This window comes from Equus przewalskii, chromosome 2, assembly GCF_037783145.1.
Source record: "Equus przewalskii isolate Varuska chromosome 2, EquPr2, whole genome shotgun sequence".
Classification (NCBI taxonomy): Eukaryota; Metazoa; Chordata; class Mammalia; order Perissodactyla; family Equidae; genus Equus; species Equus przewalskii.
Window position 1 is genome coordinate 51,252,302 of NC_091832.1, and position 25,243 is coordinate 51,277,544.

Sequence of the window (25,243 nt, forward strand, 5' to 3'; positions counted from 1 at the left end):
CAGCACAAACTAAAGCATATGTACATGTAAAGACTTGCTCTCAAATGTTCATAGCATTTTTATTCATAATAGTCTACAACTGGAAACTACCCGAATATCCATCATCAGGTGTATCTGTCAGGGATGTATTACAAGGAATTGGCTTAGGCAATTATGGGAGCTGGCTATACAAGTCTGAAATCTGTAGGGCAGGTCTTTCAACAGATTGGATCAGTCCTGCCCTCATTATTGAGGGTAATCTTCACATAAAGGCAATTGATTGTAGATGTTAATTACATCTATAAAAAATCTTCACAGTGTCGAGGAGGAAAAAATTTTTCCTCTACCCTTCTAGGTTCTTTGGCTGGCCTAATAATTAAATTGACGGAAGACAGATTAACAGGAGAAAAAATTTAATTACATACGTACGGGAGCTCATAGAAATGTGAAAACTCAAAGAAGTGACCAAAGCAGGTAGCTTTTATACCTTTTAGACAAAGAAACAATAAATTTGTGAAGAACTGACAAGACAAAGAAACTTAGGCTTAGGTACTAATTAGTGCAGAAACTAAGTAGAGTTTGTTTACATGGCCTCTTGGTCCTGACTTCCCTCTCTCTGGCAGTAAGATGTTTCTGTAGCTCCCGGTGAAGGGAGCGTGACTTTCACATGGGAAATTTATTTTCTGCTTTCAGGGGGGACAGTGGAGGATCCCAGTGTTCTTGCACCAGCTGTTTCTTAAGTAACTTTAGTTTAAAATAATCAATGTGCCGGGGCTGGCTCCGTGGCCGAGTGGTTAGGTTCGTGTGCTCCACTGCAGGCGGCCCAGTGTTTCGTTGGTTCGAATCCTGGGCGTGGACATGGCACTGCTCATTGGGCCACGCTGGGGCGGTGTCCCACATGCCACAACTAGAGGGACCCACAACGAAGAATATACGGCTGTGTGCTGGGGGACTTTGGGGAGAAAAAGGAAAAAAAATAAAATCTTTAAAAATAATAATAATAATCAATGTCCCAAAGTGGCATATTTTGGGGTGGCCTGTCCTGAGCCCCACCTACATCAACAGCCACCCCTACATTAGTGTTTGATTAAAAAACTGGGTGTGATACCCTAGCCAAGCTGACATATAAAACTGACTGGCAGGTGACTGGATATACAAATTGTGGAATACTGCTCAACGACAAACAGAAACAAACTACTGATACAAGCAACGATATGGATAAATAAATCCAACGTATAAAAGAGGGCAGACAAAAAGACCCTGTATGATTCTACTTATATGAAATTCTAGAACACTCAATACTAATCTATAGTGTCAGAAAGCAGATATGTGTTTGCCTAATACCAGTTAGGCATTAAGGGCCGGAGAATGACTGCAAAGAGAAACAAGTAAATGTGGGAAGTGATGGAAGAAACTATAACTTGACCGTGGGGATGGCTGCTCAGGTGTATACATTTGTCAAAGTTCATCAAATTATACACTTTGAATAACTGCATTTTTTCTCAATAAAGTTGATATTTTAAAAAGAAAAAAAAAGCTAATTCCTGCACAGCAGAAGCTCCACTCAGGGTTCCAGAGAGATATATCCAGTTCCTCCAGCACCATTTTTGGAAAAGATTATCTTTCCCCTGTTGAGTTACCTTGGCAATTTTGTTGAAAATCAGTGAACCTTATATGTAAGTGAGAAGTTTCCCTGATGGGAGTAAAGGGTAAGAATGCAATGAAAGAGATCCCTGGTTATCTCACTCTCAAGGTGTCTCCTGGGCAGGACAGAAGGGGATGTGTCAGCTGACGTGTCACCTGTTCACTACCCCCACCCAAACATTTAAGTATGTGAACTGCTGTTTGTTAAATGACTGGCCCTCTCTGTCATGAGTGACTGTAAAGTCACCCTTTGTGTCCCATTCCTCACCAGTTGCTGCAGCTGCCTCTGTAGTCACTGTCCTCATCCCCCCACCTTCCCTGCCACAGGAGAGAGATCATCCTTCTGGAAACAGGGCTCTGCCTTTCTGGGGACCACAACCCTAGGGGACAGGCTTTCTGGACCTTGGAAAAGGCCCACACTTAGGGGATAGGTAAAGGACAGAGAGAGAAGCAATGAGCTGGAAGGGGCATGAATGCCGCTGCTTCCTGCTGCGTAGTAGAGCATCTCTAAGCTGGCGGGTCTCAGGCAGCGCGCCTCAGTAAATCCCCTTAGCCACGACAGTGCTTCTGGCCGTGTGGTCCTGGACCAGCAGCATCAACCTCACCTGGGAACCTGTTAGGCAAATCCTCTTGGCCCCACCAAGACCTTCTCAGTCGGAAACTATGGAGGTGGGCCTAGCATTGTGTGTTTTAACAAGCCTTCCAGGTGCTTCTGAGGCGCAAAGAGGAGGAAAGAATGGAAGAAAGGGGAGGGAAGGGCCTTTTTCTTTAAGGCTGATTAGGCACCTCTGGTTCCCCCTTCCCAGGCTTTATTAACAGCCTCCTGGGGCCGGCGGGCCCTCAGGTGAGGTCGGAGGAGGCCCGAGTGAGGGAGCCTGAGAGGAAGCGCTCCGAGGAGGGTCCATGGCGTGACGGGCGCCCACGGAGTAGGGGCGGTGAGGGGGGAGGAGTCGCGAGAGGGACTGGCCCCCGGGGACAAGTGGGACTGGGACCAGGACAGGCGCAGCCCAGCGCTCTCCGCAGGGTGCGGGCAGGACCAGCGGGGCCGCCGGGCATCTCAGCAGCCTTACAGCTCCGGGCGATGTAGGCATCGTCCTCCCTTCCAGCACGGTCCGGTCCCCGCCCGCCGGGGGTTTGGGACCAGCCCCGGGCCCAGCGGCTCGAGCCGGCGGGCGCAGGGCGAAGAGGTCCGGGGGGCGGAGGCGGGCGGCGGGGACCGGGCGGCCTGGGGCGGAGGCGGGCGGCGGGGACCGGGCGGCATGGGGCGGAGGTGGGCGGCGGGGACCGGGACCGGGACCGGGCGGCGGCGGGGGGCAGGGCGGACCCCCCTGACGGCGGGCGCCCCCGCTTCGCAGCGGCCCGGCCCGGCCCGCGCCCCCCGCCCGGCGCCATGAACCGCAGCAGCGCCAGCAGCGCGCCCGAAAAGGCGGCCACAGCCCTGCTGTGGGGTGAGTGAGACGGGGCGGTCTCGAGGCACTCGGGCGCTGGCGGGGCGCCCCCGGGGTCAGGGCTGCAGGGGAGACAAGCGGAGCTCCCGCGAGCCGGCCCGCCCCCTCCCTTCACAGGCTGTGAGCTAAACCAGGAGAAGAGGACTTGGACCTTCAAACCCCAGAGGGAGGGGAAGCAGGACTGTAGGCTGTCGCTTAGTACGGTGGGTGTCCCCCAGGACGGGAGGAAGGATGGCGCAGGGGGGCCTTGGACAGCTACAGAGGAGCAGGTGGAGCAGGGTCCCCTCCTCTGCCCTCAGGTGCTGAGGTGCCCCGCCTGCTTTCAACCCCTCAGGTTTGCCTGGGGGAGAATGCCAAGGAGGAGATGAACCTCGTGGAGGTCCTGCCCCCAGCAGGCCGGGAGGACAAGAAGACAAAGCCTGTCACCATTGCCTCGCTGCAGGCCTCGGTCCTACCCATGGTGAGCCTTGCCCTGCAGGCCTGGGAACACTGCGTGCCCTGGCCCCGGGAAGCCCTCCTCTGCCCTCGCCCCTGGGTGGGATGCACACAGACAGGGCGTAGTTCCCTGCAGACGCGCAGCGGTGCTGGAGAGCCGGTCGAGCCAGCACTGAAAGCCCAGGCTCCGGATGCAGACAGCCGGGCTCCAGCCCCGCCCACCCTTCACCAGCTGTGTAACCTTGGTCAAGCTAAATAACCTCTCTTCAAAATCACATTTTTAAACTGTTTGCTGCTGCTGACAGGACGCTGTCAATGCTATTGATTGTAGATCCAGATTGTAGATCCAGAAATTCTCTTATTTCTAATAATTTATCTTGAGTTTTTATGCAAGTCATTTTTGTTTGTGAATAATGGCAGTCTTCGAGTCCTTTTTTTTTTTTTTTTTTTTTTGTTTCCTATTACACTGGCTAGGTCCTGCAGTAGAATATTGGATAAATGGTAATGGTAGATATCCTTCTTTCATTCCTCACTGCTTTTAAAGGAATATCTCTCCGTTAAGTATGAAGCATTTGGTAGACACCCTTTGTCAGATTAAGGAAGTCTCTATCTAATCTTACTCTACTTTGAAAATTTAGGCTTTCTTCTTTTTTTTTTTTAAAGATTTTATTTTTTTTTTCCTTTTTCTCCCCAAAGACCCCAGGTACATAGTTATATATTCTTTGTTGTGGGTCCATCTAGTTGTGGCATGTGGGACTCTGCCTCAGCGTGGTTTGATGAGCAGGGCCATGTCCGTGCCCAGGATTCGAACCAACAAAACAGGATTCAAACCAACAAAACACTGGGCCGCCTGCAGCGGAACACGCGAACTTAACCACTCGGCCACGGGGCCAGCCCCAGGTTTTCTTCTTTTTAAAAATCATGAGTGGTTATCAAACGCTTTTCTAGTCATACAATCATGGGTTCTTTAATCTATTAATGTGGTAAGTGATATTAGTACAATAATATTCAACCAACTTTGCATTCCTGGGATAAACACTACTTGATCATATTGTAAACTTCTAGATGTGCTTTGTTAAATATAAGACTCTTTACCAACTTATAAGTGAGGTTGGTCTATACATTCCTTATTTCGGTCTCAAGGCATAGCGTCCTAAGGAACTGAGGGATAGAGTATTCCCCCCTTCTGTATGGCAGAACAATGAATAGAAGACTAGGATTATCTGTCTTTGAAGATCTTGAGAGACTGATCTGTAAAACTGCCCTCAAACCTATTTTTTTTTCTTATGAGATCTCCCTAGATGCCGTCCATTCCCATAGTTTTAAAGATCATCTGTACAAATGAAAACTCTGAAATTTATTTCTGTAAACCCAACCTCTCTGTGCTCCAGACCCTCTGTCCAACTCAATATATTTAGTAGATATCTAACAGACATTCCAAACTTTACATGTCTAAGTTCAAATTCTTGATTTTTATCTATAACCTCTTCCCCCACAGCCAAACCTGATCTTCTCCCGGTAAATTGCTACTCTTCCATTAGTCAAGACAAAAACCTCTTTCTCTAACACCCCATATCTGATCCACCAGCAAATCCTTTTGGCTCTACCTTAACAATATACCGCAGTCTGACCACATGTCACCACCGCCCTGCTCCACCCTGGTCTGGGCAACCATCAGCCCTTGCTGAGTTTTATTGCAGGGCCTCCTAATCGGTCTACCTGCCTTCACCCTTGGTCCCCTATAGTCTATTCCAGGGGTGGTGAACCACAGGATAAAATCCAGCGCACTGGCTGTTTTTGTAAATAAAGTTTTACTGAAACACAGCCGCACTCCCTCATTTACTTATTATCCACGGCTGCTTTCGCTCAGTAACGGCAGAGCTGAGTAGTTTCCACAGAGACCACATGTTTTACAAGCCTAAAATATTTACCATCTGGTCCTTTACAGAGAAAGTTTCCTGACCTCTGGTCTATTCCATACACAGCTGCCAGAAAGATCCTTTTAAACGCAATTCAGATCATGTTGCTTCTCTGCCAGAACACTTAGGTCACTGACTTCCCATTTCATTTAGAATGAGATCCAAGATCCTTTATGTTCTGGCCCTCGGCAAAGTCTCTGACCTCAGCCTTTGCTACTCTCTCCTCCCTAACGCTGCTCCAACCACAATGGCTTCCTTGACTGTACCTTGAAAACTCCAAACATACTGCCTCCTCGCAGTCTTTGCATTTACCCTTCCTCATGCCAGGGACACTCTTGCCCACCACTTCAAGCCAGTCTTTGTTCCAGTGTCGTCTCATTGAAGAGGTGTTCCCTGACCACAAACCACGTCCCCTCTTCCTACCCCTCCTGTAATCACTTTTTCCCCAGTAGGACCCATCACGGACATTGGTTTTCATTTCTGCATTGTCTTTCTCCCCAACCAGAATATAAGCCCCGAGACAGCAAGGACTTTGCCTATTTTGCTTGCTGCGTGATCCGTACTGCCTGTACAATGGTGCCTAGTGAGTAAAGAAGTGAATGAGCTATGTGGGGCTGGTTTGATTTTAAACTATTGTGATTTATTTAATAGTTAGAAATGTACTCACGTTTCTATTTCTCTGAGTCAGTTTTTCCATCAGCTTTTTTGAGATATAGTTTATATGCAATAAGATTCATCCATCTTAAGTGTTGAACTTGATGCATTTGACAAATGTGTATAATTGTCTAACGGCCACCACAATCAAGGTAGAGGAAATTTCCATCGCCTCCCCAAAACTTCCTCATGCCTCTGCGGTCAGTCCCTTCCACCTACCACTGCCTCTGGCAACCATTGATCTACTTTCTGTCGCGGTAGTTTTGCCTTTTCTATAATTTCATTTGAATGGGATCATACAATACATAGTCTCTTCTGCCTGGCTTTTTTCACCCCCATTCTGCAAATATATGTATATTTGTTCATTCACCTATTAATGGACATTTGGTTAGTTTCCAGTTTCAGACTATTATGAATAGAGCTGCTGTGAACATTGGCGTGTAAGTATTTGTATGGACATATGTTTTCACTTCTCTTGAGTAAATACCTGGGAGTGGAATTGCTGGATCACATAGTCAGCATGTGGTAAACTTGATACAAAGCTGTCACACTGGTTTCCAAGTTGCTGTACCATTTGCATTCCTACCAGCAACGTATGAGAATTCCGGTTGCTCACCAATACTTGGCCTTGCCAATCTTCTTAATTGTAGCCATTCTAGTACCTATATAGTGGCATCTCATTATGGTTTTTATTTATTTTTTCTTGACGATTGGTGATGTTGACTATCTTCTTATTTGTTTTTTGGTCGTTTGCATATCTTCTTTTTCAAAATGCCTGTTTACTCATTTTTAAATTGAATTATTATTCCTGAGTTGTAGGAGTTCTTTATATATTTTGAATACAAGTTCTTTATCAAAAATATTTATTTCAAACATTTTCTCCTAGTGCGTGCCTTGCCTTTGCGTTTTCATAATAGTGTTTTTTGAAGAGCACAAGTTTTTAATTTTGATAAAGTTCAATTTGACATTTTTTCTCTTACGGTTCATTCTTTTGGTGTCCTAAGAAATTATTGCCTAAACTAAAGTCACTAAGGTTTTCTTCTAGAAATGCTATTTTAGCTCTTATATTTAAGTCGATGATTGATTTCAAGATAATTTTCTTGTATAATATGAAGTAAGAGTGGAAGAGCATTTTTTTCCACATTGATACCCAGTGCTCCAACACCATTTCTGAAAAGACTGTCCTTTCACCATACAATGACCTTGGCATTTGCCAAAAGTCAATTAACCATATATGTGTGCATATATTTCTATACAGTCTTCTGTTTCATTGATTTGTTTACCCTTATTCCAATAATAGACTGATTGATTATTGTACTTTTATAGTAAGTCTTAAAATTAGATAATGCAAATCCTCCAATTTTGTTATTTTTTTCCAAAATTCTGTTGGCAGTTCTAAGTCCTTAGCATTTCCATATAAATTTCAGAATTGGCTTTCTTTAAAAACCAGTCTGCTGGAGTTTTGATTAAGATTGTAATGAATCTATAGATTAGTTTGGGGGGAATTGGCATTGTAACAATTCTGAGTCATCAGAAACTGAATATGATATGTTTCTCCATTTGTTTAGGTCTTTAGCTTTTCCCAGAAATGTTTTGGAGTTTTCAGGGTACTGGTCACCTACATACTTGGTAAAGTTTACCCATACTTATGTCATGATTTGGGGTGGTATTGAAAATGGTATTAACATATTTAGTGGGGGAGCCAACCCGGTGGCGCAGCAGTTAAGTTCACATGCTGCACTTCAGCGGCCCTGGGTTCGCTGGTTCAGATCCCGGATGCGAACCAATGTACTGCTTGTCAAGCCATGCTGTGGCGGGCATCCCACATATAAAGTAGAGGAAGATGGTCACGGATGTTAGTGCAGGGCCAGCCTTCCTCAGCAAAAAGAGGAGGATTGGCAGCAGATGTTAGCTCAGGGCTAATCTTCCTCAAAACAATAAAATTAAAAAAAAATTTAGTGAAAGGTAATTCACATACAGTGTGCTTCACCCGTTAAAGTATAGTTCAGTGGTTTTTAGTAAATTCAGAGTTATGCGACCATCACAGTCTAAGTTTAGAATATTTTTATCACCCCCAAAAGAAACTCCATGCCTTCGAGCAGTCACTTCCCATTTCCCACACCCACTCACCCACTCACCCCCAGCCCTTTCTGTCTCTATAGATGTGCCTATTCTGGCAAATCATATACATGGACTCATAAAATGTGTAGTCTTTTGTGACTGGCCTCTTTCACTTGGCATGACGTTTTCCAGGTTCACCCATGTCATTGCATGTATTGGTATTTCCTTCCTATTGCCGGATCATGTTCCGTTGTATGGATGGACCGCATTTCATCGATCTGTTCAGCAGTTGATGGCCATTTGGACTGTTTCTATCTTTTAGCTATTGTAAATGCTTTTGCGTTTTTTACAAATTGAAGGTTTGTGGCAACCCTGCATCCAATGAGTTTATCGGTGCCATTTTCCAACAGCATTTGCTCACTTCATGTCTCTGTGTCACATTTTGGTAGTTCTCGAAATATTTCAAACTTTTTCGTTATTATTATATTTGTTATGATCATCTGTGATCACTGATCTTTGGTGTTGCTATTGTAATTGTTTCGGGGCGCCATGAATCACACACATGTAAGAGTGGAACTTAATCGATAAATGTTGTGTGTGTTCTGACTGCTCCACTGACCGGCTGTTGCCCTGTCTCTCTCCCTCTCCTCAGGCCTCCCTATTCCCTCAGACACAATATTGAAATGAGGTCAATTGATAACCCTACAATGACCTCTAAGTGTCCAAGTGAAAGGAAGAGTGGCATGTCTTTCACTTTAAATCAAAAGCTAGAAACAATTCAGTTTAGGAAGGCATGTCGAAAGCTGAGATGGGCCGAAAGCTCAGCTTCTTGCACCAGTCAGCCAAGTTGTGAATTTTTTAAAGGAAAGATTCTTGAAGGAAATTAAAAGTGCTACTCCAGTGAACACATGAAGGATAAGAAAGCAAAACAACCATGTTGCTGATATGGAGAAAGGTTTAGTGGTCTGGATGGAAGATCAAACCAGCCACAACATTCCCTTAAGCCAAAACCTAATCCAGAGAAAGGCCCTAACTCTCTTCAATTCTGTGAAGGCTGAGAGAGAAGAGGGAGCTGCGGAAGAGAAGTTTGAAGCTGGCAGAGCTCGGTTCATGAGGTTTAAGGAAAGAAGCCTGCTCCATAACATAAAAGTGGAAGGGGAAGCAGCAGGTGCTGATGGAGAAGCTGCAGCAGGTTATCCAGAAGATCCAGCTGAGATCATTAATGAAGGTGACTGCACCGAACAACAGATTTTCCGTGTAGACGAAACAGCCTTATGATGGAAGAAGATGCCATCTAGGACTTGCATGGCTAGGGGGAAGTCAATGCCTGGCTTCAAAGCTTCAAAGGACAGGCTGACTCTCTTGTTAGGGGCTAATGCAGCTGGTGACATTAGTTGAAGCCAGTGTTCATTCACCATTCTGAAAATCCTAGAACCCTTAAAAATTATGCTAAATCTCTTCTGTGCCCTGTAAATGGCACAACAAAGCATGGATGACAGCACATTTGTTTACAATATGGTTTACTGAACATTTTAAGCCCACTGTTGAGACCTACTGCTCAGAAAAAAGGTTCCTTTCAAAATATTACTGCTCGTTGACAAAGCACCCAAGAGCTCTGATGGAGGTGTAGAACGAGATTCACGTTGTTTTCATGGCTGCTAGCACAGCATCCGTTCTGCAGCCCGTGGATCAAGGAGCAATTTGGACCTTCACGTCTACCCGTTTAAGATATGCATTTGTAAGGCTATAGCTGCCATAGGTAGTGATTCCTCTGATGGATCTGGGAAAAATAAATTGAAAGCCTTCTGGAAAGGATTCACTGCTCCAGATGCCATCAAGAACATTCATGATTCATGGGAAGAGGTCAAAACATCAACATTAACAGGAGTTTGAAAGAAGTTGATTCCAACCCTCGTGGGTGACTTTGAGGGTGCAAGGCTTCAGTGGAGGAAGTAACTGCAGATGCGCTGGAAAGAGCAAGAGAACTAGGATTAGAAGTGGAGCCTGAAGATGGGACGGAATTGCTGCAATCTCATGATAAACCTTTAACGGACGAGGAGTTGCTTCTTAATGATGAGCAAAGAAAGTGGCTTCTTGAGATGGAATCTACTCCTGGTGAAGATGCCGTGAAGATTGTTGAAATGACGACAAAGGCTTTAGAATATGACCTAATCTTAGTTGACGAAGCCGCAGCAGTGTTTGAGAGGACTGACTCCCATTTTGAAGGAAGTCCTACTGTGGGTAACGTGCTGTCAAACAGCATCACATGCTACAGAGAAACCGTTCCTGAAGGGAAGAGGCAATCGCTGCGGCAAACTTCATTGTTGTGTTGTCTTGTTACCACAGCGACCCCCACCTTTGGCGACCGCCACCCTGGTCAGTCAGCTGCACCAGCACCAGGGCGAGCCCCTCCACCAGCAAAGATTATGACTCACTGAAGGCTCACATGGCGGTTAACATTTTTTAGCAGTAAAATATTTTTAATTAAAGCACGTACATTGTTTTTTTAGACATAATGCGATTGCGCACTTAATAGACTACAGTACAGTAGAAACGTGATTTTTATCTGCACAGGGAAACCAAAAACTTCATGTGACTCACTTTATTGTGATATTCACGTCATTGCAGTGGTCTGGAACTGAATCCACAATATTTCCGAAGTATGCCTGTATATAGTTATATAATTGTTTTTTATGTTAGCTGACCTTGCTAAATTTGAATATTAGTGCTAGCAACTTTTTGTCGATTCCTTATAATTTGCTGTGTATTTATGCATGTCATCTGTGAATAAAGTCAATTTAACTTCTTCGGGTTTTTTTTATCTGTATGCCTTGCATTTCTTTTTCTTGTCCAACTTCACTTACTAGGACCTCATGTACAGTGTCGAGTAAAAGTGGTAAGAGCAGGACTATTCTTGCCTTTTTCCAGAGGAAAAGTATTCAGTCTTTTACTCTTAAGACAGATGAAGGATTTTTGTAGATGCCCTATATTAGGTTGAGGATGTTCCCTTCTGTTCCTAATATGCTGAGATATATTATGAGTGGGTGTTGTATTTTGTCAAAGAATTCTTTTCTGCATCTATTGAGATGACCTTTTTTTTCTCCTTTATTCTGTTACCTGGCAAAGAACATTCATTGACCTTTCAAATTTTAATCTCACTGTGCGTTTTTGGATAAGCCCCATTTGATCATGATGTTTATAAGCAATATTGGTCTATAGTTTTCTTGTCACATTTTTGTCTGGTTTTTAGTATCAGGGTAATGCTGGCCTCATAAAATGAGAAAGAAGGTGTTCTCTCCTTTTCTGTTTTCTGTAAGAGTTCATGTAAATTTGGTGTTTTTTTCTTAAATGTTTTGGTAGAATTCATCTGTGAGCAATCTGGTTAACTACAAGTTAAATTTTTTTAATGGATATAAGACTATTTGGGTTATTTCTCTTTTCTTGAGAGAGCTTTGTGATTTTCAAGGAGTTTTTCCATTTCATCTAAATTGTCAAATTTAGTGGCATAAAGTTATTCAGAACATTCCCTGTTCCTTTTCGGTATTATCTGTATTGAAGTCTGCTCTTTTCTTCCTGATATCATTGATTTGTGTCTTCTCTCCTTTTTTCTTTGCTCAGTCTCACTAGAAGTTTAATAGTTTTGTCAGTCTTTTCAAGAACCAGCTTTTGGTTCCTTTTGGTCTCATCTAGTTTTCTCTGTTGGTTACCCACTTTTGTATTTTATTGATGTCTGTTCTTTATTTTCTTTCTTCTATTTATTTTGGTTTTAATTTTCCCTTTTTCTAGTTTAAGGCAGAATCTTATATGATTGGGATTTTTTAGACCTTTGTTCTTTTTCTGATGCAAGCATTTCATGCTATGATTTCTTTCTAAGCACCTTTCTAACCTTATCCAAAAATTTTGATAAATACTGTTTTCATTTTCATTCAGTTCAAATTATTTTATAATTTTCTTCTTCAGTCCATGGGGTATTCAGAATTATGTGTGTTTTTAAATTTCTAAATAATTATGGATTTTCTAAGATTCTTTCTTTAACTGATTTCTAGTAAGTCCATTGTGGTCTGAGAACATGCTCTATATGATTTCAGTCTAAACTGTGTTGTGACCTGTTTTATGACCCATAATATGTTCTGTCTTGGTGAATATTTTGTTTCTGCATAAAAAACGTGTGTTCTCCTGTTGTTGGGTGTATTGCCCTATAAATGTCAGTTATATCAAGTTGGGTGGTAGTTTTATTTGAGTATTCTCTGTCCTTATTCGTTTTCTGTCTACTTGATTGATTAGTTACTGAGAGAAGAATGTTGAAGTCTTTAACAATAATTGTGGCTTTTCCTAGTTCTTTTAATTATCAGTTTTTACTTCATATATTTTGAAGCCCTTTTTCTAGATGCATACACTTCTAGAATTTCTGTATTCTCTTGATTAATTGATCCCTTTATCGTTATGAAATGTTCCTCTTTATCCTTGGTAAATATTCTGAAGTCTGCTTAGTCTGATGAATATAGTCAATCCAGCTCTCTTTTGATGACTGTTTGTGTGGTATATTTTTCCTATTTTTTATTTTATCATTTTACTTTTAACCCCTGATCTTTATATATAAAGTGGGTTTCTTTTAGAAAGCATATAATCGAGTCTTCCTTTTTTATCCGATCTGATAACCTCTTGCCTTTTAATTAGAGTATTTAGACCATTAGTATTTAATGTAATTATCAACAAATTGGGTTTAAATCTGTCATCTTGCTATTTGTTTTCTCATTTGTCCCTCTGTGTTCCTTTCTCCCCCTTTTCTGTCCTTCTTTTGGGTTAAGTAAGTCTTTCTCATGATTCTCTTTTTGTCTCCACTGTTGACTCTTGAGCTATACCTCATCTCCTTGTTATTTTTTTAGTGGTTGCCATAGAGTTTGCAATGTGCATCTTTAACTTACAACATTCTATCTTCAAATATTACACCACTTCACATGTGATTTGAGAATCTTATTACAGCATACTTCATTTCCCACTTTCCGTCCTTTGTGCTATAGTTGTAATAACTTTTGCCTCTACATATGCTATAAATCCCACATTTCATTGTTGTTAGTTTTGCTTTAAACAGTCTATATTTTAAAGAGATTAGAAATTAGAATAAAACATTTTTATATTTACCCTTTGTGTAGATTCAAGTTTCTATCTGGTATCATTTTCCTTCTGCTTGAAGGACTTAAACATTTCTTGTAATGCAAGTCTGCTTGTGATGAATTCTTCTTCAGCTTTTGTACACCTGCAAAGTCCTTATTTCACTTTTAGTTTTCAAAGGTATTTTCACTGGATAAAGAACTCTAGGTTGACTTTTTTTTTTTCCTTTCAACACTTGAAAAATGTTGCTTCGTTGTCTTCTAGCTTATATAATTTGGAGAAATCTACTAGCATCTTTGTCTTTATTCCTCTGTGTATAATGTCTTTTTTCCTCTGACTGCTTTTAAGATTTTCTTATTAATGCTGGTTTTGAGCAATTTGATTATGAAATGCCTTGAGGTTCAGTGAACTACTTAGATCTGTGGCCTTATTGTTTTAACCATATTCGGAAATTTGGGGCCATTATTTCTTCAAATATTTTTTTCTCCTCCCTCCCTACTCTCTCATCTCCAATGGGAAATCAAATAATATGTATATTTGGCTCCTTAAAGTTGTCCCAAAGTTCACTGATGCTCTGTTCATTTCCTTAAAGTGCTTTTCCTCTAGGTATTTCATTTTGGACAGTCTTTATTTAATATTATTACTCTTTTCTTCTGCAGTGTCTAATTTGCTGTTAATCTCATCAGTGTATTTTTTATCTCAGATACTGTAGTTTTCATCTCTAGAAATTTTACTTGAGTCTTCCATGTCTCAAACATTTTCATTCTTTCCTCGAGTCTCTTAAAGATATGGACTATAGTCATAATAATTGTTTTAATGTTGTCTACTAATTCTATCATTTGTGTCATTTCTGTCAGGTTTTTTTTAATAGTTTTTTTTTTTTTGAGGAAGATTAGCCCTGTGCTAACTGCTGCCAATCCTCCTCTTTTTGCTGAGGAAGACTGGCCCTGAGCTAACATCCGTGCCCATCTTCCTCTACTTTATACACGGGACACCTGTCACAGCATGGCTCTTGCCAAGTTGTGCTGTGTCCGCACCTGGGATCCAAACCGGTGAACCCTGGGCCGCCGAAGCGGAACACACACACTTAACTGCTGCGCCGCTGGGCCAGCCCCCTGTGTCAATTTTTTTTTTTTTTTTAAATCTTGGATTACTCCTTTTTTTTTTTCTTAGATTTTTATTTTTTCCTTTTTCTCCCCAAAGCCCCCCAGTACATAGTTGTGTATTCTTCGTTGTGGGTTCTTCTAGTTGTGGCATGTGGGACGCTGCCTCAGCGTGGTCTGACGAGCAGTGCCATGTCCGCGCCCAGGATTCGAACCAACGAAACACTGGGCCGCCTGCAGCGGAGCGCGCAAACTTAACCACTCGGCCACGGGGCCAGCCCCCCCCCGTGTCAATTTTGATTGAATTTTTTTTTCTCTTCATTATAAGTTGTAACTTCCTTGTTCTTTGTATGTCTGGTAATTTTTGATTGGATGCTAAACATGAATTTTACTTTGGATGCTGGATATTTTTATAGTTTTATTCTGGGATGCAGTCATTAGTATTTTGTCCTTTGGGTCTTGTTTTTAAGCTTTGTTTGGTGGGACTAAAGCAGAATTTAGTTAACTTCCCCCCCCCCCCAGACATTTCTTAGTACTCCAACAGGTGCCCCATAAATTATGAGAGTTTTCCACTCCAGCTGTTAGAAACAGACACTATCCCTCACCCTATATGAACTCCAGACGCCTTTAGATTGATTCTCTCCCCAGCCTCAGGTAGCTTCCTCACATGCACGTGCTGATCACTGTTTGACTTGATTCCTCAAGGGGACTTTCTGCAGATCTCTGGAATGTCCTCTTTGCAGCTCTCTGCTCTCCTGTACTCTCCTCTGTGAACTCTAGGTGCCTTGACTTCCCCAGGCTTCTAGTTCCATTTCCTCAACTTAGGGAACCACTGGAGTGTGCCTGGGTTCTCCCTTCCTCCGCTGTCTGGAAGGGAGCTTGGACAACCATAGAGTCCGTCTCATTTGTGCCCCATCTCTCAGGGGTCACTGTTCTTCCTTGACTGATGTCCAATGCCTTGAGAGCCATTGTTTCTTAATTATTTCAAGTTGGAAGGCATATTCAGTCCCTCTTACTTTCTTGGCCTGAACCAAATGTCTTCTCTGAGTCAACTTTGATCATTGATATTTTTCTAAATATTGTGTTGTGCTACTTGCTGATAATATTTTACATCATGACTATATCTGTTATTATATCCCTCTATTTTAAATTCCCAGTAGCATATCATCTTTCCTTTCTTCCTCCCTTCATTTCAATCACTGGAGATTAGTCTATTTTTTTTTTCTTTTCAGAAACCAACTTTTGGTTTCATTGATATTTTCTATTTCCATATTTTCTGTTTTATTAATTTCTCTGGTTAATCTGATATTTTCTACTTTTTTCCCCCTTTTTCTTACTTCGTAAGTTAGATTGTTAGCCCATTCATGTTCTAGATTATTTTTTCCAAGTAAGTTTCATTTATTTATGTTGAATACTATAAATTTCCCTCTAAGGATGTTTTTAGTTGCATCCCTCAATTTGTGTTTTGTGGTATTTTCACTTTATTTCATTTTCAATATTTTCTAATTTCTACTATGATTTATTTGATGGATGACTTACTTAGGATTTTTTAATTCACAAAGGTATGGATGACTTGGCTTATCACTCTTTTTCATAGTGTAATTACAACAGAAAATGTGGTCCGTATATGTAATCAATTTTTTGGTGTTTTGTGAGACTTGATTTGTGGACTATTACGTGGTAGTATTATAGCAGTCTATGTGTGTCCCTTTTTTTTTATTCTTCTCCCCAAAGCCCCCAGTACATAGTTGTAGATTCTAGTTGTGAGTGCCTCTGGTTGTGCTATGTGGGACGCCGCCTCGGCATGGCCTGACGAGCGGTGCCATGTCCGCACCCAGGATCCAAACTGGCGAAACCCTGGGCCACCCAAGCTGAGCCCACAAACTTAACCACTTGGCCATGGGGCCAGCCCCTATGTGTGTCCTGTAAATCAAGCTTATTGTGTTCAAACCTATATATTTTTTGTCTCCTTGATCTATCAATTACCAAAAGAAGTGTGTTAAAATTTCCTATTATGATTGTGGATTGTCAGTGAATTCTTCTCATAATTTTATTGTTTGCTTTATGTATGTTTATTTTTTAACTGAATTTTTAAAAGATAGTTGTAGATTCACATGCAGCTGTAAGAAATAATAAAGGGAGATCCCTGTACGTTTTGCCCAGTTTTCCCCAATGGTAACATTTTGCAAAACTGTAGTATCAAAACCAGGATATTATCATTGATACAACCCAGGAATCTTGTTCTATACAATTTATCACCTAAATTCATATATCCACCATCACAGCAAAGATACTGAACACTTCAAACAGCACAGAGATCCCTCTGTCGCTCTTTTATAATGACACCCGCCTCCCTCCCCGACCCCTAACCCCTGGCAACCACCAATCTGTCCTCCAATTCTAAAATTTGGTCATAGAATTAGAATCATATGTATGTACCTTTTTCGGAACTGGCTTTTTTTTTCACTCAGCATAATTCCCTGAAGATTCATCCGAGTTGTGTGTATTCTTTTTATTGCTGAATAGAATTCCATGGTATAGATGTACCATAGTTCAGCCATTCATCTGTGGGAAAACTGGGCTGATTCCAGTTTGGAGCTCTTTTTTTTTTTTTTTAAGATTTTTATTTTTTTCCTTTTTCTCCCCAAAGCCCCCAGGTACATAGTTGTGTATTCTTAGTTGTGGGTCCTTCTAGTTGTGGCATGTGGGACGCTGCCTCAGCATGGCCTGATCAGTGGTGCCATGTCCATGCCCAGGATCTGAACCGGCGAAACCCTGGGCCGCCAAAGCAGAGGGTGCGAACTTAACCACTCAGCCATGGGGCTGGCCCCTCTTTTATTCTTTAGTAATGAAATTCATGACTTTTAGCTGGCCACAGGCTACTGAGAATAAAAACTATATTCCCTCAGAGTTAGGCGTGGTGTGACGTTCTGGCCAATGGACTGTGAGCAGAAGTAGTATCTCCAACATCCACAAAGTGTCCTTAAAGAGAGACCATGTGAGCGTGTTTGTCCCTCCGCCTCCCTGCTGGGATGTGGACAGTGATGGCTAGAACCTGAACAGCCCTCCTTGACCACGAGGTGGGAGCCAGGTGTCGAGGACGGGGGAGCAACAAGGCACAGAGAGCCTGGGTCCCTAGTGCTGCGGGGCAGTGCACCTGCAGCTGACAGCAGATGTCTGGACTTAGTTTGTGTGACAAAGAAACAAATTTCTACCTTGTGTAAGCCACTGTTACTGGATCTTCTGCCACTTGGTACCAAACCTAATCCTAACAAATACAGTCAGCTTCATTTTTTTAAGGACTTGTTTTTTTAGAGCAGTTTTAGGTTTACAATAAAACTGAGAGGAAGGTACAGAGACTTCCCATATCCTATCTGCCCCACACATACATAGCCTCCCCCCTTAGCAATGTCACCCACTAGGGGCCAGCCTCACAGTGTAGTGGGTAGGTTTACAATCTACTTCGGAGGCCAGGGGTTTGTGGGTTCGGATCCTGGACCTAGCGCCACTTGCCAGGCCACTCTGGCGGCATCCCACATAAAATAGAGGAAGATTGGCAACAGATGTTAGCTTAGGACCAATCTTCCTTGCCAAAAAAAAAGAGTCACTCACCAGATAGTGCAATTAGCTTCATTTTTATTGTAATTATGTATGGCTGCAGTAGCAGAGACCCAGCTACAGGGGCTTAAACAACTTTGAGATTTAGTTCTCTCTTGCATAGGAGTCCAGAGATGGGTAGTCCAGGGCTGGTGAGGAGGCTCAGTGGTCACAAAGACCAAGTCTCCTCTTATCTTTCTCCTACCCTTGGTGCAGAGCTCCATCCTCACGATCACTCTAAGGTCCGGGAAGGCTGCTGCAGCTCCAGCCTACACTTCCACATTTACAGTAATAAGAAAGAAGCAGCAAGGGAAGACCAAGGAGGCTTTTCTCAGTTTTTTGTCCACCTTTTAAGGAGTATTCACACAAGTACCACCCCGAGATTCTGCTTACAACTCATTGATCCAGACGTTAGTAACACAGTCACAGCTAATTGTGAAGGAAACTGGGGAATACAGTCTTTGGCTGGGTACAATATTTGAATAACATCAGGTTGCTGTTTTGATGGAAGAAGGGAAGAATGGATGTTCGATAAGCAACTGGGAGCTTCTGAGACCTCTGGTATGCGTGTTTCCATCTCTTGCTTCAACAGTCCCGTGTTCTCGTGTGTAGGTGTGTGTCCTGTAAGCAGCATGTGGATGGACTTTGTTTTCCCTGCTCCGGCAGCAGAGTCTGTGTGTACTGACTGTGGTTGCTGACGCACTTGGGTTGACTTGTCGTGTGGACTTTATACTTTGGCTTTTCTTGCTTTTTATTTTTTGATCCTTTTTTTCTCCTTTTCATATCTTTTACGAGATTAGTTAACGTTTCTTTTCTCCTTTTTTCTGCTGATTTGGAAGCTATAGAATCCCATTCTAATCTTTATTGTTTCTCCTTAATTTGTTAACAATTATGCATGATCAAAGTCTAAAATTAATTTTATTCCTCCGAAACAATCCAGGGAGCTTTTCTAGTTACCTGCTGCTTAACTTCAAAGTTGTTATCATGTAGTGTTTTTGCTCCGGCTTGTTGTGCGCGCTCAGCATGCGTCGTCCCTGGCACGACCTCACGTTACAGCCGTGCTCACCAGGGTTTCTCTGCTTCCACTCGGTGTGCTCACGCTGCTCCTTGTGCCCGCTTCTCCCCTCTCAGTTTCACTCCCATCTTTTTGGACCATCTCTCAGACTGTCTGGGAGTCGTAAACCTGCTTGGGCTTTGCCAGAAATTATTTTATCCTCATTCCTTCATGACAGTTTGGCTGTGCTTCTAGAGCGAGAGGTAACTTCCCTCAAAACTTTGAAGATGTCATTCTCTTCTTCCAGTTTCTGATGTTGCTGTTGAAACCTGAAGTCTGTCTGGTTCTTGTTCGTTTTTCGGAAATGCTGTCTTTCCTCTCTGGTTTATTTTGAAGTGATCTCTTTGTTCTTGTTACCCACCACTCCACCACGGTATCCTCAGGTGTAGGTTTATTTTTATTTGTTCAGGACTTAGGTTTCCTGGAAATGAGGATCTGTGTCTTTGAACATTTCTGGAAAACTCTTGGTTATCGCTTTGAATATTGACTCCATTTTCTCTGGTACCTTTACTCCAATTAGACGCATGTTGGATCTTCCCGTCCTGTCCTCTGTGTCTCAGCTTCTTTCCTGTTTTGTTAATCTAGCTCTCTGTGCTACATACTGGGTAATTCCTTCACAACACTATTCCAGTTCATTAATTCTTGCATCAGCTGGTTTATTCTACTTTTTAGCCATTTGTTCAGTTTATTTCAATGCTTATATTTTTCATGTCTAGAAGTTGCATTTGTTTTTATTTTTCATAATATCTTGCTCTTGTATTTCTGCTGCCTACTTCTATATTTATTTGGTTTTAATCATACATATTTCCTAGCTGTCTGGATTGTTCCTCTCTCAACCCAGGCTCTAGGTTGTGCTGGGCTGTAGTCACTTTGTTTCTGTCTGCTGACTCTAGCAGGATTCTTTCTTGCATGTTTTGTAATTTTAGGTGGTGAGCTCTTCTTCAGGTTTGGTTTTGTGAAAGAATTCTATGTGAAAAGAATTGAGGGTGTCTCAAGAGAGTGGTTTTGTGTTTGTATCTGCCATTTGCCCCAGGAATGTCACAAGCCTGGGATTTTGTACAGAATTTTTGGCTTGTCAGTGCCTACCAAGTAAATCCAGATTTCGTCTAAGTGAGAGGTATGGCTGTGGGTTTAGAATCGCACAGCAGACTTCTTTTATCCCGTGTTTCCTACTTTGTCAGTTAGGGGTTCTTCACTGCTCTCCCCAGCGCTCCCTGGGGCAGCCCTCTGAAGGTTCCCCTCCATGTAGTGGACTCCACTACAGCTCTCCTCTCTTGTGCCCAAGGCCTTGTCTCCTGGCCACACATGAGTATTCAGACCCAAAGCCCACACTGTTTTCCAGTCCGTTCCCTTCAGCTGCTGCAGCAGCAGCTCTTGCACACGCCACTCTTCATTTCTGATGCATGGGGACGACTCTTTCTGTCTTACTACTCAGCCATGTGGTAAAAACATTGGATTACATTTTATCCACCATTCTAGGTGTTTGCAGCTGCAGAGTTTCAGTTTTTGCTTATCTGCTTCCTGTCTGGACCAGAAGCTAAATTAATCTCTCTAAGCCTCAGTTTCCTCCTCTGCAAAGTAATAGCACCTCCTTCAGGGGCTCATTGTGAGCATTTTAATGAGATAAGGCAGGTTAAATGCTTAGTAGTGGAGCCTGGCACGTACCAGGAATTCAAGAAATATGAGTACCATGGTTGTTACTCTATACTTTCCCAAAGTTGCCAGATTTTCTAAAGAAAATAAATACTATCCACTGAAAATCATGCTTTAATCCATCTCTAAGGCTTCTGCGTGTGTACGTTCGCACATTCTTTATGAGACAGAGCAGTGCACGGGCAGCTCTGCCTCTGCTTCTCCACTGGTCAGTGTCTTGGCTGCCATAACAAAAGACCACAGAACAAGGGGCTCAGACAACAGACCTTTATTTTCCCACAGCTCTGGAGGCTGTGATCAGGATGCCTGCAGGGTCAGGTTTTGGGGAGGGCCCTCATCCAGGCTTGCAGATGGCTGCCATCTCTGTGTCCTCACCTGGCAGGGAGAGTGAGCAAGCAAGCTCTCTTGGTGTCTCTTCTTATAAAGGCACTAATCCCATCATGGGAGCCCCACCTTCATGGCCTCCTCTCATCCTAATCACCTCTCCAAGGCCCCACCTCCAGATACCATCACATTGGGGGTTAGGGTTCAACATAAAAATCAGGGGACCCAATTTAGTCTGTAGGAAGCAGACTTCTCTATTTAACAGATGCCCGTCAGCCTGGAAGCCCATCTATGATCTTAGCAAGAATGAGATGATGAGCTTCACCTCCTTCTCCCACAGAGTGCAGCTCAGCAGGAAGGTCCAGGGGCTGAGCGCACAGTGAGGTCCAGAGAAGTGTGGAGTGTGTGTTGGGGTTTGGGGACAAATTCTGAGTGCTCTGCGGGAAGCCAGCCCCAGCCAGGTGCCAGACCTGAGTAACCCTGTTGTCCCTGCCCCCGCCCCCATATCCCTCTCCCTGCAGGCTGTCCTGATGGGATTGGAGCTTTCTCCTCCAGTCACTTTTCGGCTCCGGAATGGCTCTGGACCTGTGTTCCTCAGTGGCCAGGAATGTTATGGTAAATCCAAGCTTGGACCTGAAACACGTTGGAAAGTACAGTGCTTAGCACAGGGCCAAGGATATAATAGGTACTCAAACACTTGAGGGATTCCTGAATTATTCAAGAAAATCCCCAGAGGCAGCATGGTTGCCAGTAGCCTGGACTGGAAGGCCACAGGCACAGGTCCTCATCCCAGCTCTCCTTTACCTTCCTGCCATGTCCTCTGTATGCCGCAGCCCCGTTGCCTATAACACGAGTGTGGGGATATAGTTGGTTTCATCCTCAAAGAGAAATCATGAGGAATAAATGGGATGCTCAGGAAAAGCAGGAACATAACGCCTCGTACTAGTGTGTGCTTAAGATGGTAGGTGCTGTGAAGCATGCAGCTGCGGCGGTAACAGGTCCTACCAAGTCCCTGGGCTGTTGACTCTTCCAATACCCTTTAGGAGGCCCCTTCTCTGTCCAGTTGTGCCTCTCTCATGAGGGTAGTCTCCCGCCCCAAACCCCTGGTAGTGTCCACTTCCCTTAGGACAAGGTCTGAATTCCTTAGCTGCTGTTTCAGGTTCCTCCCCACTCTCTCCCTCCTCCCTCACACACCCCGCCCTCCCTCACCTTGTCCCCCACTCCTTCCCAGTGTGACTCCTCCTCTCGCTCAGCCACTTCCCTCCAGCTTGCCACTTTCCTGCCCTCCTTCCCCACCCTCAGCCCTCTGGAGCTGTCCCAGAGCCCTCCCCCCACCCTGGCCTCCACTTTGTCAGGGAGACCAGAAAGGGTCTCCAGGAGGTGGGCAGGTGAACACCTTCACCTTCGGTGCTCAGACTTCCCCAGGGCCGCTCTTGGAGCGAGACAGATCGTGGAACAGGAGCCAGGCAGAGGCTCTGTCACTCAGAGGCCAGGCTCCCTTTCTCATGCTGTGACTCTCTCACAGACACTTCAGACCTATCCTGGGAGGAGGAGGAGCTGGAGGAGGAGGAGGAGGAGGGTGACAACGACGATGATGACGAGGATGATGACGATGACAATGGTGACGCGTCCCTGGAGGAGGAGACCCCTGTCAAACACATCAAGAGGCTGGTGCCCCAGAAGCAGACGAGCGTTGCCAAGGTGAGGGGAGGCCCTCCCAGGCTCCTCAGAAACCTGGGCCTGGCTTCCTGAGTTGAGGGCGCAGGATGAGCCAAGGCCCTGCCTCCTGCCGGCTGCTCAGCGGGAGTCTGCTCTGGCCCTGGGCCTGGCCCGAACTCTCCCAATAACACTTGTGTTTGGTTCCCAGAAAAAAAAAGTGGACAAAGAAGAGGAGGCAGTGAGGTAACTCTTTCCCCTTCTATTAACTCAGCCAAAATCCTTTAGGTAAGATGTATACTGCTAAAAAGAGTAGGTACACCTGGCCTATGTGCATGTGTGCAAACAGGTATGTGTACAAGGGGACACAGCTGTGCTGCCACTGTAGGCCGGCACAGCCTTTTTGAAAAGCATTAAACTGTTCTTATGTTCTGACTTAATTCCACTTCAGCAATTCCTTTCAAGGAATCCCATCCAAAATAGAGGGAAAATCATATGTAGCAAGAAACTTACCACTGGATTATTCAAATAATAGTGAAAATGGAAGCATTCTAAATATCTACCAATATAATAGTTGATTGAACTATGTCACATCTTCTCAATGGAATGTTACATAATGCCTTTGAAGAACAGAGCAACCTGGAAAGTGTTCATAAAATTGAAAAGAATAGGATATTAAATCATTTTCATTTTATTTCACATGTTTTTAGAAGAAAACAAAGTCCTGTAAGGAAAGGCACCAAAATGTTAATATTGGTGGGAGGTAAAGAAAATTATAAGTAATTCTTTTCTATATTTGCTATATTTTGTGCAATGTGTTAACATTAATTTTACAATGAGAAAGAAATATTTGTGTCTTATACACAAATAAAAGCAAGCAGATGGAAGCCAAAGAAAAAATATCTTATTTCAAAAGAGAAAGAGGCAGAGTGGTCCCTGGCAGGTGACAGGGGGAGGGGCGAACCGGCACCCTCCATTTCTCCAGGTCATAGCTCCCTGCTTCCCAAAGTACCCAGGGCCCAGCTTTCCAGGGTGGGGGCGAGGAAGGCCCGGTTCCTGGCGTCAGGCTGAGCTCTCCCTCTTTCCTACCCGCCCTGCTCCTTGCCCAACCCCACCCCTATTCCAGACCCGGTCTTCAAGAAAAAAGCCCTGTGGGAAAGGTGAGTACTGAGAAGAAGGGCTGGTCTTCCTGGGAGAGGGAGGCAGTCTTGGGAAAGGGGCCAGGATAGGGAGGCAGTGGGACACTGGAACCCTCCCGTCTCTCCATAGGCCAAAGCCACGCTCAGACCTAAAAAGCCAGGATCCAGGAAATGAGGAGCCAGGAGTGGCCTGGCCGCAGTGAGACCACCATGCGAGTGGGCTTCCTCAGGTGTGCTGCGGACCCAGGGCACCCCCCCACCTTCCGTCTGAGTCTGAGTGTGATGGAGGGGTTGGGAGGCAACACAGCCACCCCTCACCCCAGCTCTCCGGTTCAGCAGGACCTGGAGGGAAGAGCCTGACCTCAGGGCCTCAATAAAGTTTGCTTTGCCAGGACCAGGTTTCCGAGTCTCTTCCCAGGAGCTGTCCTTCCTGCTGGCTGCAGTGAACCCGGTATGCCCACCAGAGGGCAGCCATGTGCCAGTACAGCCCACCTGGTGGCTCAGCCGGCCCCGGACTCAGGCTGTGGTGTCCCAGCCAGGCAGCCTGTCCTGCTCTGCTCTTTATCTCCCTCTCTTCTCCTGGCACCACCCCCCAGCCCGCACTCCTCCCACCCCCGGTGTGTGTCGGGAGGTGTGGGGTGGGGGAGAACCAAGTAGCTCAGCCCCTTGCCCAGCTTCCACCTTCTGTCCTCGGGCCTGAGGGAGGGAGCTGGAGCTGGTGTGGGTCTTCCTGCATCCACACTCCTTTCTGGCAGGGCCTGGATTTCCAGGTAATCCAGGTACAGAACTGAAGGACTACAGCGGCCCCCGCCCCGCCGCCACCCAGGAAGGGCCCGGGCCCTGCGGACCAGCCTGAGGGTCTGAGTCTATGGGAACTTTGCCAGGCTGGCATCCTGTTCCGGTGAGCTCCTGCTCACAAGGACCTCGCTTGCGTGAAGATCTGTGTCAGGCAGGAGCCCAGATGCCCGCCCCTTCAAGGAAACCCTCCCAAGGTGGGGAGGAGAGGCAGGCTGTCTGGAGACTGGAGGGTCTCTTACAGGAGGCCAACAGGTGAACACTTTCACCTCCGGTGCTACGGCTCCCCCAAGGCAACTCAGAGCCACACCAACAGGGCTCAGGAAGCTGTTGGGGTGAGGCCAGTAGAGGGTTGGGAAGGAGTGAATGACCCACGGCTCTGGCCTCCTGCCCTCTCCCAGGCCTGCAGAGCCCCTGTGGAGCCAGGTTCACCCATGGGGACACACAGATGGCCCCCACTTGGGGTTATGCTTGCAGGGCCTCTGCCAGCCTTCTCCCTGCACTCCCACTGGCCAGGCCTGAAGTGGGCCAATGGGGAGCTGGCCCTGCCCTCTCTCCTGAGGACCCCCAGGTATGGGTCCCAGAAGGTTGGGAGGTCTTTGAACACCTGCATGGGAAGGTCAGCAACCAGGCCTGAGTCTCCCTGTTCAGCATCACCCTCTCTCGATGC

General features: G+C 44.6%; 1 protein-coding gene across 12 annotated transcripts; it reads left to right on the top strand.

Moving 5' to 3' along the window:
• Positions 1-2,430: 2,430 nt before the first annotated feature.
• NPM2 (nucleophosmin/nucleoplasmin 2) lies at positions 2,431-24,172 on the top strand. 12 transcript variants are annotated; one of them, XM_070611243.1, is made up of 9 exons: positions 2,431-2,467; positions 2,979-3,071; positions 3,189-3,274; positions 3,406-3,531; positions 21,505-21,598; positions 22,509-22,684; positions 22,851-22,885; positions 23,766-23,799; positions 23,909-24,172. In XM_070611243.1, exons 2-9 carry the CDS (start codon positions 3,014-3,016, stop codon positions 23,951-23,953), a joined length of 654 nt encoding a protein of 217 aa, XP_070467344.1. In that variant the 5' UTR covers positions 2,431-2,467; positions 2,979-3,013; the 3' UTR covers positions 23,954-24,172. The 12 variants fall into 12 exon arrangements, with proteins under 12 accessions (XP_070467344.1, XP_070467342.1, XP_070467343.1 ...); XM_070611241.1 differs by having other exon boundaries at positions 2,446-2,558; XM_070611242.1 differs by having other exon boundaries at positions 2,447-2,549.
• The last annotated feature ends 1,071 nt before the right edge of the window (positions 24,173-25,243 follow it).

Coding starts and splice junctions, on each gene's coding strand:
- NPM2 (XM_070611243.1), top strand. CDS start 3,014: ATGAACCGCAGCAGCGCCAGCAGCGCGCCCGAAAAGGCGGCCACAGCC. Junction 3,072..3,188: donor GGCCACAGCCCTGCTGTGGG/GTGAGTGAGACG, acceptor CTCCCTTCACAG/GCTGTGAGCTAAACCAGGAG. Junction 23,800..23,908: donor AAAAAAGCCCTGTGGGAAAG/GTGAGTACTGAG, acceptor GTCTCTCCATAG/GCCAAAGCCACGCTCAGACC.